The sequence below is a fragment of the Diadema setosum genome, chromosome 5, assembly GCF_964275005.1.
Source record: "Diadema setosum chromosome 5, eeDiaSeto1, whole genome shotgun sequence".
Lineage (NCBI taxonomy): Eukaryota > Metazoa > Echinodermata > Echinoidea > Diadematoida > Diadematidae > Diadema > Diadema setosum.
In genome coordinates, this window is record NC_092689.1 from 12,638,338 (window position 1) to 12,653,540 (window position 15,203).

At 38.4% G+C, this 15,203-nt stretch overlaps 2 protein-coding genes across 2 annotated transcripts in view; one reads left to right on the forward strand and one right to left on the reverse strand.

Moving 5' to 3' along the window:
• The window catches only part of LOC140228524 (uncharacterized), a 456,303-nt gene that overhangs the window by 45,408 nt on the left and 395,692 nt on the right, over positions 1–15,203 (reverse strand). The window lies entirely within an intron of this gene.
• LOC140228596 (serine protease 23-like) lies at positions 296–9,958 on the forward strand. Its single transcript, XM_072308829.1, has 2 exons — positions 296–610; positions 6,984–9,958. Exon 2 carries the CDS (start codon positions 7,714–7,716, stop codon positions 8,905–8,907), a length of 1,194 nt encoding a protein of 397 aa, XP_072164930.1. The 5' UTR covers positions 296–610; positions 6,984–7,713; the 3' UTR covers positions 8,908–9,958.

The following is a 15,203-nucleotide window of genomic DNA, read 5'->3' on the forward strand; positions in this document are numbered from 1 at the left end:
ACTTCGAGCTCATAAACTTGATGTGGGCACATGTGACTGCTTCAGTTTCTTCTCTGACAAGAAATCGGTATATTTACATCTGCATGGGTGTGCGCAAGGTGACTCTTGGATTAAATTTATACCTGTGTGCTTTTCTTGGAAGTGTGGGAGAATTCTACCGTGATCACCCCCTTTCCGAGTCTGCCCTGTGAGTAGCTGTCAGTGATGCTTAGTGAAAGTTACTGGAAAACAAAACAGCATCCTCATCAATGACCTTGGGGAATGCATCACTTGTCCCGCCCTTACCTACAGCAATTGGCAGATCACAGGAATCAGATTTTGGTTGTTGGTTTTTGAGAATAATCAACTGGAATATAAACAGCAAGTGAACCCTGTATTTCTACTGCTGCTGTAAAGACAACTGAAGTAGCCAACTCTACAGATCATTTCAGCAAGTCTCTCTGAATGTCCATAGACACGATTCATTTTCCAAAGCAATTGCATCTTAAAAGATCCTTAAGACTTGAGACTACAGAGTATGTACTACACCTGCGCAGAGACAGATTTTTGTGACATGACAGTGTAGTGAGGGAACATTGAAAAACTTTTGTGTATGGAATAATAGCAACAGGTGAGTAATCACATATATCTGGGTTTGATTTGATTTGTTTATATTTGCAATTGTAAATTTAAATTTCTGTCATCCCTTTTGCACTTCTAGGATGCTCTTCATTAGATATGTCATGACCCACCACTGGATAATAAAAATAAAAATGACGAGTTAGTGAACATTTGAAGGAAAATATTGATAAGTCAAGCAAAATGTCACACCTGGATTTGAATCTTCAAATTCATTTACAGTATGTGTGTTTCTGAAGAACTCTGAAATGTTTTTGAGCTTCAGTAATAAATCATGTCAAGGATTGATAAAGCCATGAGCCTATCAAAGCATTTTCAGTGCATTTCATTTTTTTTTTCAACAGATGTGTTAATTATGTTGCTGTTTTACATGTACATATCTTATTAACTACATTGACCAAAGTAGAACGTCAGCCCTGATGAGTGAGAAGTCAGATCACAACAGGGAATTTCAAAACACTACAGACAATCTATTCCAAGAGAGCAGAATTCAGTTGAATGCATTGTGTAGTTCACAGTGGTCATTACTGGTCATTTGATGCATTTGTTTATGCTGGCCTCTATTTCAGGTCACTTGTATTTCAGATATGACTGACCCAAATTTTCTGGACCTGCCTTCTGCCTTCTGCCCACTGCCCCCCCCCCCCCCACCCACCCCCATTTGTGCTAGATACCTCCCTCACCTTGGCACACTTTATCTGCAAAATTAAGTGGGTTACAGAGGTCCAGTTTTGAGATCAGTACCATTCAGTAACTGCCCCTCCCACTTTCTACAGAAGTTTCAAGAGCAAAAGTCAATGATTCTGGGGGAAATTGTACTTGGGGCAGATAGTGACATTTCGAGGAAAGGGCGGGGGGGGGGGGGGGGGGGGAGAAGCAATGTCTATTTCCCACCCATCTTATATAGATGTGCATGGATATGATGTGCATTCTGAGAATCGACCAGATGCACACATTTCTGTCAAAACTTATGAATTGTTATAGTCATGATTAATTGTTCTGGACATGGATAAACAAATGTGCTGTAAACACCGGACAGTAACTATAGTGCAACAATGTGCAATTCCACAGTAGTGGTATGATATAGGCCTCCAGAAAATAAAACAGAATTCTGCACTACTTCATTTCTTTTTTTTTAAATTAATTAATTAATTAATTTATTTATTTATTTTTTTACTAGAAAGTACGCTTGCCATGTTAATTTGTTACTCAAATATGTTACAGAAAATATTCCTTCTGCCTTCTACCAAAGGTAATAGGTCACAGTGCTCTTTGATTATTGTATTAAAAATAAAAACACTGAGTACATGATGTGTTCTTCTGATTTCCTACATTTTCCTCCATAGGTATGGGTTAAACTTCCCTATGTAGTGCAATAACCAAGAGAAGGAGAGAAATACACACACAAGATTAATCAGTCACAACTGTCATGAGTAAACATACTTGGAACAAAGGCAAGCACTGTAGCTCTGATGCTAATTTCAGAGTTTAAAAAGAGAGAAAGAAAGAAAGAAAAGAAAGAACACCCAGTTTCATCTGGTTTAAGCCAACATTCCACTGCAAACAATGGAGCACACATGAATGTCCCAATCTGCCCAGGCACTGCACAGTAAACCCCTTGAGAATGTCAACAATAAGACTAAAATTGTTTGACCACTAAGTTGGACCATGGACCTACTTCATTGTAGGTCCATGGTTAGACCAACAGCCTTCATGTATAGATTCCACTCACTGAAGTAAGTAGTTCAATACCACTATACTGTAGCAGACATGAATGGTCTTTTAAAGTTGTGGTTCTGAATGGGTTACCAAAAAGGAAAGAAAGAGAAAACGTCCTATTTGTCTGTATACCACCTGATAGAGCAGTGTAGTCAAGATGCTAACTAGAAATTGATAATCTTGTAATCAATGTATCACCACTAAACTAAATCTGTCTCTAATATGTCTGTATAATGTCTTTTTATCATTATTACCAACATTCATTATCCCCCCCCCATCTGTAGAATGCCAGTGCCACACTAGAGCGAATGCCCAATGAATGCCCAACAAATGTGAAAATTTGAAAATGTGTTCGCATCTGTTGCTAATACTAAAATAGTTTGTAACATGTTTGACATTCTCTGTGTTCATTAGCTATTTATAGGGATTCACAGAGAGACATTTGAGATTTTGGACATGTTAAAAAAAAATGGCTCTAGCATATCTTTGCAAATCCCTAAGAACACCTAATGAAGACAAAGAACATCAAACATGGTACAAATTATTGTAGTATTGGCAACAGATGCGAGCATATCTTCACATTTTTGAATTCGTTGAACATTTGCTAGGCATTCACTCTAGTGTGACAGGGTCTTTACGGAGGAGTAATAAGGAAATACAGCATATTTTTGTAGACCATAGTGATGACCTTGTTAGATATAAAATTATAGAATATCCCAACCACACAATTCCCTGATATGTTTTCATTCAATTGGAAACTGCAGTGGCAGATCCAGAGGGGGGCGCAACCGGCACACACCCCCCTTTATTTTTCGTTAAAAACAAAAGAAATAAAAAGGAAAAATGAAATGAAACTTGGAAGTGGCACCAGAAATATTAGAAGCGCCCCCCCCCCTTACAGAATTCCTGGATCTGCCCATGAACTGTACACTTTTTGGCATTCAAGGTAAATAGTCGACATTCTCACTCTTTATTTCCACATCTCATCAATAAATTATGCACTGAATTGTTGAGGTGGGTGGGTGGGGAAAGCCAAAGAAATGTGAGCAAAAGGTGTCTAATGAGTAAGAAAATACAGATACTTTTTTTTTCTCCTTTCTGTCACTTGGAGAAGATTTCTTGACACACCTCTAGCACACCTCAAACATGTCAAAGTTGAAACTAATCATCACCACCCTACAACCTAGTCCAGATTTCATTACACTACGTTTTCCAATCAGATTGTCTTCGATTTCACTCTGCATCCTTGTCGCCATGTGGACCAATATAGTATCATCCATCATGAATCTTCCAAAGTGTGACGATTATCGTCGCTGGCAGCATTCCGAGGGTTCAATCACCGAGTCATGGCTTGGCGTCCATAAAGCTGATCACGTTTGGAAACATGTCAAGACTCATGTCAAGACTCTTGTCATGTGATATGCCACATGATTGTGCACGGGGTTTTTCAAAACAAGAACAAAAAATTACATAAAACAAAACATCAACATCGATGCAGGACAGTGGGAATTTCAAATGTGAAAACATCTACCAGTACTTTTGGTTTTAGAATCAAGTTTTCATGATTTGACAAAAAAAAAAAAAAACCCAAAACAGATCACAAGGTACAATTCTAATCCTAGTAGAGACATTGTATTTTTTATGGTGACAGTCAAATACATGTTGTTCTTTTTTTGTTTTTTTTTGTTTTTTTTAATATGACTGAAGTATCAACTACCTTCTGTATGAAGATGGAGTACAAACACGAAAATATGTATGGAAAATCACTGCAAGGAGACAAAATGATCTGGCAAACATAAATTCAGGCGTACTTTAAATGTATATTTTGTATTATATACTACTTTTTGTTTGGTGAAAACAAAGTCGGCCTATAACTAAATTGAATTCAATTCAGTCACGCATCGGAATAAGCCATTTTGACAGCATGTGCAAATATAGGTCTACAGGTATGATAAAACATTGTATTGCTTCTGGAATTATCGAAGCAGATGCCGGTCTCGATAGACAAAAACAACTACAAAAAAAGTCTTCATATTTACAAATGGGCAGACGCCCTTGCCGACTCCTTACTTCCTTGAATGTTTCCTTTTCAAAAGAGAACAATTATTCTTCTGGGATGCAACATTTGGCAACACCGATGCGGCTAGGAAAAAAGAAACTAAAATTACTATACACAGACATGTTTGTTGATATGATTTCCAAGCCGACGCTCATGGGACAAGCTGCAACATGGTTTATGCGGCATTTCACATGGTAGAACTAACAGAGGATACACAAAAAAGAAGAAAGACATAATACTAAAGCAAACGTCTGGGAGAGCCAAAAAATGTGACAAAAAATGCAAATAAAACCCTTTCAATTTGCTTCTCGGGGTCAGAATGGTTGGTCTGTTTATTTTGTTAATTTTTTTCAGTTCTCTTCAATTTTCCCTCATGTTTCAGAGCTTCATAGAAGAATAAAAAAAATTGAAAAGAAAAGAAGGAAAGGCATTAAAGGGGTGGATACCTGGAAATAGATATTGACTCTTTGCCTCCCTTGAAAAAAACAACAACACAAAATAGCTTTTCTCACTTTTTTTACCCTCAAACTCTTTCCATTCTCTTTCATGGTTGCTACTTCTTGCCGACGAACTCCTACCACTCCTTGAAACTGATACAGGAAAATGAAGGAGGTATATAAATAGGAACTTGCATCATTTAACAGTTTCAATTTGCTTGGGGCACAACATCGCGGGTGGAGTTACTCTGACCTACGTGAGTTCAGTGGAGCGTGAGTAGGACCAGTCGCGGAACCATGTTTGGTTGCAAACCTGAACTTAACTATCAATCTCAATATGAGAACAATAGCCGATATGTATTTAACCTTCACAGCCATATCATGGTATTACGGAATCACAGAAGTTCAATACAAATTTACACTGTAACATGACTGAGTAATCTTTGATGGTGGGCATATGTTCTTGTACAAAATGTGATTTAACTAGTTTTCTTCAGTGGGAATTCTCTTTGACCTTGGCTTGTGCATTAATACTCCTTTACATCTGGCAGAGGTCCTGGAGGTTTAAGTTTTGATAGCTACTACTACTTCACATCTTGCCAAATCAGTTTAATACCTTCAAAGACCCAAATGGAGAACATCATAACATAATGGTTTGATCAAGTATCACCCAATACATTGATCTGTAATATAAAAATCTAAATGTGTTATTCTAGTACTCTGCATCAAGTTCTTTGGAAAAAACAACTTTAATGGCATATAAAGATATTTTGAGTGCTCCATTGCACATAAAAAAGAATCATAGCTACCACTATTAAAATGATGACCAAGCAGTTTATGATGATAAAAGGCAATTTGTCAATCAGTGGCTACAGTAGGATGATAGTAGATTTATTACATAGATATCTAAATTCTGGTTCATTACTCTATCGCTGATTTCACAAACATTGCTTGGCAATCAGCCTGCCTTGAACACAGATATTGTTTAAAGTGCATTGTGTTTATGAGATTGGGCATTGTATGAAATTTATGACGCCCCCACTTTTATCACAAACAGCTAGGCTTTGTTGAGCAGTATCCTTGGACTTGGGTGCAACTTAAGACACCTGTTGTTTGAATTATGCTGCTACTGCTCTCATGATACAGACTAAAACTTGGATGGGGAATATTTATGGCATGATGTCAGTTTGGAAGATGGGGCAAGAGGGGGATGAAGTCCCCTTAGAACACTTGACATTGTGACTTTTCAGCCGGAAGGGGGGTTTGGAATGTTTTCTTTTCATCTCTGTCCGGAAACAGCAAAATAGTGAAATGGTAGCCAATTGGTGAACCTGACAGAATGGAATATATCAAGCCTGTTTGTCCAGTAGGTAGATATATAACTTTCGGGTAGATATCCAATATTTGGACATCAAGAAATGTTTTTATATTGGCCAACATAGGTGATTCCTGTATTGCTTTCAAACAATTCTTCAGGGATTTTCAAAGGAATTAAAGACTGTTTCCATCTGTGGACGAGAGAAAATTAACAAGTATCAATCTCTAAGGGCTCATACAATGTAGTCTCTTGGTTGAAGAAAATAAAAAGTGTCTCAGCGCATGGATATTTTCAGCACAGTGATGAACAACATTGTGGTAATAAATTGCAGTGATAAATACAAAGGTTTATATGCAGGAGCAAAAAGAATAACTTCAGTAGTTCTGTTTCATATACATATCAAAGAAAATAAACTGAATGTTAGTGATGTGGTCTGGCACTGTATGCTTGCACTGAAGGAGTACCTAATCCAAATCATTCCTAGTGGAACATTTCAGACATGCTACAAGGAATAATGACATTCCAAAGACATTTGGTACTGTGGGGAGGTGGAAGACAAACTAGCTATCTTCCACCTCCCTGGTACAAGCCAGAATGGAAGCTTTGGTCACCAATGAAGATCCAACAGTAATATTGTGGCCAATTCACATGGGTCAATTACAGGTGTCTAGAAAATAAGACTGTACACTCATCTAATGGCAAGAAAAGTTGGTCAAAAGACTTTACTCTGATGCAGAGGTGCTTTCTTGGCAGCCCTTCAAAACTAAAATGCTAAGTTCTTCATCTTCATTCTTTTCCTCCCTCCCTCCCTCTCTCTAACCCCTTACTCCAGGTCATCTTGGGCAGACAGCTCTGGGGCTCTGCTGGTATCAAGCCAAATAACAATTCTCTGGTGGACTGGCTTTGAATTGTGATGTCTGAGACATTCACTTTTTAACATCCAAAGGACAAGGATTTCTCAGTACTGGCCAGCGATCAAGGGATTTGGACATCCTGGGGAAAAAATAAAAAAGTTCAGCAAATTGGTCCTAGTTGTCAAATAAAACAGGAGTGACCAAGGCTGACCATGCAGTGTGTCTCCACAACTTTTGCCACCTTCTGGACTGAGAAGAGCTAATAGTGACCTAACGCTGAATAGCTACCCAGGGATGTCAACGTAGTTGAACAATCGCCGCAAACTTAGCCTTGTAGTCATCTAACCGGCAATGATCAGCAAATAAAATACTTGCAGCTGTGAGGCAAGCTTGTGTGTGGTAGATGCAATCATTTTTCGAGGACCTCTTGACCTCTCTTGACCGATATGGAGTCCCTGAAATACTTGCAGTCAGCTGGACTCATTCATGTTGCCTACATCGTCTGAATTCATGTCTCCTCAAAGGTTTCACTGCATAGTAACGACTCCGTTCATAAATCAGTAACATGCCAGGTGTTACCTCTTAGTTTCATGCAAGGATCTTGTCGATTCAGTGATGCAATACAGCATATTAAATCAATAGTGTGCAGACGGACACAGCGACGCAGCAGGCAAAAGCTGAAGATTTACACTTTACACAACTCCCAGAATGAGGAAATGCAAGATGTTGTCCACTGTGTGTTTCACTGCCATGACATTGTGCCTTGCCTTTGCAGCATCAGTAGTGCAGACGGCAGATCCGAACACGTGGCCGAAAATACAACTTCCGCATATGAGAGCAGAAACCGTTGTGAGCATGCCCGCAGAAGGGACAAAAAATGTGGGATCGCAATTGCAAGTTGGCATTGATGGAGAAAGATTTGATCTTGCAGCAATAGAACATAGTCTTTCATTTCAGCAGACCAGCGCCAAAAACTTGAGCAATACCCAAAGGACACGAGTGACATTTGAAGATGCTGAAAATCTGTTCAGCACCCCAGAGTTTCGAGACGCAGCTGGGACAGAGTCTCATAGTGCCAAGCCTCGGAGCAAAAGGCACATCTTTGGGCCCGACAACAGGAGCAAAATCACGGACGACTACCAGCGCATCTTTCCCTTCTCGGCTGTGGCGCAGCTGTCAACCGGATGCTCGGGAATCCTGATCGGTCCCAGGCAGGTGCTGACCGCTGCTGAATGCATCCATAATGGACGCCGTTACCGTGGCAATGCAAAGAACTTGCAGGTGGGTCTGACAAAGACTGGTAACCATACTAGGCGGAGGACGAGTTCCCAAAACGAAGTGTTGCAGGGCAGAGACCTGCATGGTTTGGAATGGTATGAGGTGGAACAGCTCTACTTGCCAGATGGCTGGCTGACGCCCAGCTACGGCGAGCAGCAGGAATCCTTTAACTACGCCGTACTGGAGTTGGCAGAGGAGCATAATCACAACTGCATGGAGGTGGGAGTTAGCTCTTCGCAAAACACAAATCACATGCAGCGCATCCACTTCTCCAGCTTTGATGACTACAACCATCATCCCGATCCCGCCCTCACGTACAGGTACTGCTACATTGTCGCAGACAGCACCAAGTATCTTTATGAGAAGTGCGACTCCACAAAGTCGTCCGTCGGTGCGGGGATATACCTCCGGCTGTGGGATAGTGATCAGATGCGCTGGTCGCGGCGCGTGATGGCCGTGAAGACGTCACACATGGAGCGCATGAGAATCAAGGGCAAGAGACAAAGGGCCGGACGCGATGTGCGCCTCACGCTGCTCAATTTCGGTCAGATATGCTACTGGGTTATGAGAGACTTTGAAGCATGCAGCCGTGGGAGAATAAAGGATGCATGTCTCATGGCATAATATGAAGCCCCAGCCTGAGTTATATCATAAAACTGCAGAACTGATCACCTACAAGCAGCCACAGTATGATATAAACTTTTCAGCATCTAATCTCCTTCATCAATGGAAAATTGGAGCATATCACTATTCAATGAAATTACTTCTTAGGGACAACAAGACTTACTTTCAGTGTATTTAGTGAGGCTTAAATTGACCAAACTGTGCAGAAGTGACTCCAATGCATGTTTTCTAAAGGCAACTTGGCTGAATCTGTTTATGGAAGGCCTGCACGTTTGGACAATGACTTTCTTGTAAACAACCATTTACATTCGCTGCGTATCCGACATCAATATCTTTTCATGAAACCTGTTGTCTATGATACCTAGATTTGATAGTTGCCATGGAAGTGGGCATCCATCTCTGCTTTGCTTGGCTCTGGACAAGGCCAAAAATGTCCAGTTTGTCAAATTGACCTCTTCCTGATGTATAAGATTGCAGTAAAAGATAGCATGCCACTTACTGTATATGAACTCAGTATTCTTTTAAAAGCGATGGTGTCTATATAGGTATGGCTCAATTCTGTCTCTGTTTCTGAGTTAACTAATTATTACTATTTGCCGTGGCTCTTTCTTTTGAAGCTGGTGCAGAGATACAGTATTCATGCCATCGTAAAAGCAGTAAAAAATAAACAAACAAACAAAAATAACAGATACACTGTCTTATTCATAGTATATGCTGTCCTTGCTATTGACAGGGAAAATGAAAAAAAAAAATCCACATGCAACAAAGCATTTTTTAAAAATGATGTATTAGATGTCAATGTACTTCAGAATACAGCATATTTCTACTCTCATATTATCAATATATCCTGAATATATAAGCATGACTGTAACAGTCTTGAGAATACTGGGTGAGCCTTCTTTCTTTTTTTCTTTTTGTTTTGTTTTTAGTTTGCTTACACAGAAAGAAGAACTGAATATCATACAGCAATGCAGTTACAGTCACTGCCACTTTAATGGGACAAGTGTATGTACAACCTTTATTCCAAGAAAAGTGTCTAGATCAAAGAGGTTAGAAGCCTAAGCAACTATATGTGACACAGAGTTTGTCACTAAGGGGGGGGGGGGAGGGGTGGGTATACACTGGAATATGATGCACCCTAAAGAATTAGGCCTAAATCCTAAGCTACCTTTGAATTTTCCTATACATGGTTTCCATCTAATTGATCTAATTGATCTAAGTGTAAGAGGAAGGGTATACTTGTGGTAGCACTTTCAATGGTGTATATTGTGCACATAGATTTGTATATTCCAGTAAGTTGAATTCCATACAAAGTTCTTATATAAAATGGATATTTGAGGAAAACTTAGTCCCACTTTACAGGAATGGTATATTTTTGGTTGAGATGGGGATTCAGGTTTGAACTTTTTGCCACATAATTAGAAACCACATGAAATACCAAGGAGAATACAACTCTTAAGAGAAATGAAAAGTTTATTTGATGAAGTGGGTCTTATCCTTTTTTAGGACCACTTTGTTTTACTTTGTTTTTATATATCTCAGCCATTTTGAAAATTATTTTCATAAAAAAAAACATTTAAATGGATCATATAGTTTTGGTTGAGACCTAATTTCAGGTTTGTAACATTTTTTGCTTTGCTTTACTTTGTTTTTGGATGTTTCAAACCCGATTTTCATCAAATAAACTTTGAATTCCTCTTAGCATGGTATGCGCTGTACTATTTCATAAGTGTTATCTTAGTATCTCGCAAAAAGTTAAAAACCCAATTCTCATCTCCACCAATACTGTACCATCCCTTTAATTCCTCTTAGAATTGTATGCCCTTTAATATGTTATAAGTGGTTTCCAATCATCTTGCAAAAGATTAAAGCCTGAATCTCCATCTCAGCAAAAACATTCCATTCCTTTAACCACAAGTACTGTCTTGTCTCATTTCAATAATCCAGTTAAGTGCCTTACAAATATCGCTATGACATTGTTCAACTGAAGGGATGTTGCCATTTATGACTGAGAGTCTGGGCAAAGTGAAGACAGCTGTACTTGCTAATGATGCTATAACAAGTGTGGAAAGTGTCACTTTTCATTTTCGTTGACACTACACTGCAGACTGTTCTGTTTGCTTTGTTTGATATTTCCATGTTGTTACACCTTTGACTGAAGTGTTAACTAATGGTGGAAAGTAATAAATGGCTATCAAACATGAACAGCTAAGACTCCTGTTTGATTTGATAATTTACTCACCTGATTTTTGGAACATCACCAGCAAAAGACCAGGATGCAGAGAAGAGAACAAAATAAGAGAAAAGAAAAGATAAAGATTGATTAGATGACAGAAAATTTCATTTTCACGAATGATTGTGCAAGAAATACTTCTTTCCATTGTCATCACTGAATGCAACATAACATAGTAGCATTTTTTTTTCTCAATCATGTGGTATGATACCCCCCCCCTCCGAAAAAAAAAGACACATAACATGAAACTTTTTTCTTGTTTATTTCATGTTTTTCACATGGACAATGTTCAATTTTGAATAAGATACCGACACTATGGAAAATTAAAAAAGATATCAAATTCAAATCTCACTTGTCTGAATGCAAACAACTGATGATGCAAAAATGTCCTCTTTTTACAGTAGCCATAAATGAGGCCTGTGGATGCATTCACACTGCTTGACAGTAAGGCCATCTTTCTAGCTTGAAATACCTAATCACTGCCTGTGTATGGATCGATGATACAGTTGTACCACAAAAGACATGGCACTACAAAGTCAATATTTCATCGTGTGAGAATCTAGTTTCCAACATGCCAATGGTTCAAACATCTCCTTCAACAGTTCAGTGAAGAGACATCAATAATGCAGACAAAATTCATATCTTTTGTGTCTATGAAGAGGGAGCTAACAAATTACCACTTTGTGTGTTGAAAAACTAAATTCTTTTCTGAAAGGGAAGACCTGCAATAGAGGAGGGTGCGGTTTTTACACACGAAGAGCACACTTGGTGGTGATTGAAATAGTATAATGACTACAGGAGATTATTCTGATGATATTCTTTGATTGGAGAAGTGCAAAAGGTAGCATTATTGATGGTAGAATATCTAATGGTGGAATATCACATTTTATCACTCAAGTCACTTGAGGCCTAAAATAGCAAAGTCACTTTCCAATTCTCATCCAACGACAATTGGGGAATCACTCATAGCTGTATCAAATTACACTAAAATAATAATGAAATAACTTCAACTGAAGTGATAACAAGATTTTCAGTTGCTGTTAGTAGTGAATACTACATAACTATTTATATATACACATTTAATATGCATGAATATATGTTTGTATCTTTCAGTCTTTTATAAATTGGTCAGGACTTATGTGTGTGGTTAGCACATTGATGCAGCTATACCTTAGAAAATACGATACATTTATATTCTTACATGCTGATAAAATGCCAGAAATGTTACAGTTCGATCCATCTTGTGTTGCAAGTTGACATACATTTGTGCCTTTATGCAGGTATAGAGAGTGAAGATTATGTTCCTGTTTGCGTGCAGTGGTACAGTGCATTAAAAGAAAAAAAATCAATGAAGTACAAGAGAAGAGAGAGAGAATTTGTGCTAGCTAGCAAACGCTATTTTGCAGATATGTAGAATATGAAATGGAACATTAGATCGGATGATAGAAAGGAACCATAAATTATTGTAACAGTGACGAATGTAATATTTTGCATTCCCTGATGTCAAAGAAATTTTGCTTTTTTTCTACAGTGAAATCATGACAAAAATAAAACAAATAAAAGGAAAGAAAAAAAAGAAGAAACCAAGAAGGTGGGCGCTTGTTGATTCCTGCACCTCACAGAACATAATGGACATTGTTATTTCATGATGTCTTGAAACCGATACGAAAAGCTGTCTTCGGGGAAATTAAAGTCCCATAGCCCTGGGGTATCGCAGAGGAAATGGCAGCATCGGCCGAGTCTATGGCACAAGATGACGATGATGTAAGTGGCAGGCTCCGAGCTCAGACGTGTAGCTAATTTTGGGCAATTACATTTCCCTTTCGACACGACCTGCCCGCTGTAAATCGATATCCCAACATGACTTTGATTAATCATCCTTTCAAAGCAAGTTTTCATTGCTATGTTACCCAGCCAACTTCATCTGGGGTCGTGGTCTACAATGAAACTCGAGTTGACAAGGCCTGGTGAGACCTCCGTAAGTCATCTAAATAGCACTTGACCATGTTGATACACATACTGTGTCAGCAGGCTATATAAATGTTTCAATAAAATTTAAGAGAGATTTTTTCTCTCTTTTGATGGGGGTTGCTAGGAGGGCAATGGCAATCCTTGAATCTCTAAAATTCATATGAGGTGGAAAGAATGTCTGGCAAACATGGCTTGACATCTGCAGCAACTCTGAAACCACGTCTCACTTGACAGTTAAAAAAAAAATCCATGCCCTGCTGATAAAATGAATGTGTTTGCCATGTAGAGAGCTGGTAGCTTTATAGAAACTTTTCTTCTTAATGGTATAGAGACAATTGGTCATGGTCTGTAGGTAATTTTTTTTTTAGATCTAAGACCTACCCTTCTTGAAATAGTTATATATATTCAGCATGTACAGCACAGAATTTGAACAAAGACTACTTAGAGCAATGAATGAATCCATTCACTATGGTCTCAAGGACTTGGAATCATATGCTTTAAACTGCAAACAGTTACGAACTTTGCCATTTAGAGTATTTAAAGTAGAACATGGTAAAAAAAAAAGAGAAAACAAAAAGATATGCTGAACATTTACTGAGTGATGACAATTAAAAAAAAAATCATAACCTGGCAAATACATGTTCATGGACATTTGACAACGACAAGTTAACTAGCCTGTGATGAAAGCTCTGAACTTTTGACCTTAAGGTCAGTTGATGGTAATGACCTCAATTTGTGCCATGCCTTCCATTCCAAGAAGTTGTTTGTTTGATTTTTTTTTCTTCTTCATCTTTTCAAGAAGAATCATAAAGTCACATTCTGTGAGCACTTTTTTTCTTTTGTTTAGATTGCCTGGTTTTCCTCAAACTTACTTTTGCTTCAATATGTGTTTTATGAATATTGCTGCATTCACTCAGCCCACATATGTATCTGGTTGGAACCTGTCCTTTAAATTTTCTGTTTCTTGCTCATATGGACTAATTTTTGCAACTATCTTTCTTATTTCATTACAAACTTAATGAATTACATGTAAAATTGGTCATGTCGGCTATCTGGTCATTGTTCAATACAAAATTCACAGTAAACAGAATCCAATGAGAACAAGACAATAGTATCTTATCTGCACCAAAATTACCCTAGGATTTCATGGCTGTGGATTCATGGCCATTTTTTACTCTCATTCTCCCCACATCCATCAGCACTAAACATTTGCTGGATTTACATAATCACAGAGAAATATCTATATAATCATACACAAATGTATGTATAGATGTGTATGTGCACGTGTTAATGTGTGTATGTGTGTATGTACACATATGTATGTATTTATGAATGTATGAATGTATGTATGTATGTGTATATGCCTATACATCTTCTCTTCGTTTCTTAGTTTGTATACCACATCCATCTGTATCTAAAGGCAAAAGAATGATCTGAAAAGCGCACATCTTGTCATGGCTTATTCACTGAATTGCCTCACCGTCTTTAGGAACATAATTTTAAAGTTGTGCCAGCAAAAAATAGTGGTTCTACCCCTTCTTGAAACATTTCCTGATGATGGGGATGGGGGCGGGGTTGGAGCTCCTTGTAAAAAGGCTTACACACAGACATAAGCCACTCTCCAGAGTGTGTGTGTGTCTGTCAGGAAGGGGGGGGGGGATGGGGTGAGGACAAAATGATACAGACACGAGCTATCAGCCACTGATGGCCTAACAGGATTTGAAAGCTGACATTTAGCCAAGGCAAGGTGCCAAGTTCATGGGGAAAATGATATTGGTTATAATGGGTCCGTTGCGGATAATAATGTTTGCTGGTTTTCCCCCTCCCCTTTCTCTTTATCTCTATCTCCCCACCCCCTCTCTCTCTCTCCCTCTATCTCTCTCTCAGAGCAACGACTTGGCAATAACCATGACAATATTTCTAGAGCACAAATGAACAAAACTGGCTTGTCCCTAGAGATCTCATGATATTCTTTTTTTTTTTTTTTGCAGTTGATATGTTTACTGTACAAGATTTGTGAGAGTCAATGTCGAGTTCATTGTCATAATGATTTTTGTAGTTTGTGTATGTCCCATTTATCATACACATCATA

Coding starts and splice junctions, on each gene's coding strand:
- LOC140228596 (XM_072308829.1), top strand. CDS start 7,714: ATGAGGAAATGCAAGATGTTGTCCACTGTGTGTTTCACTGCCATGACA.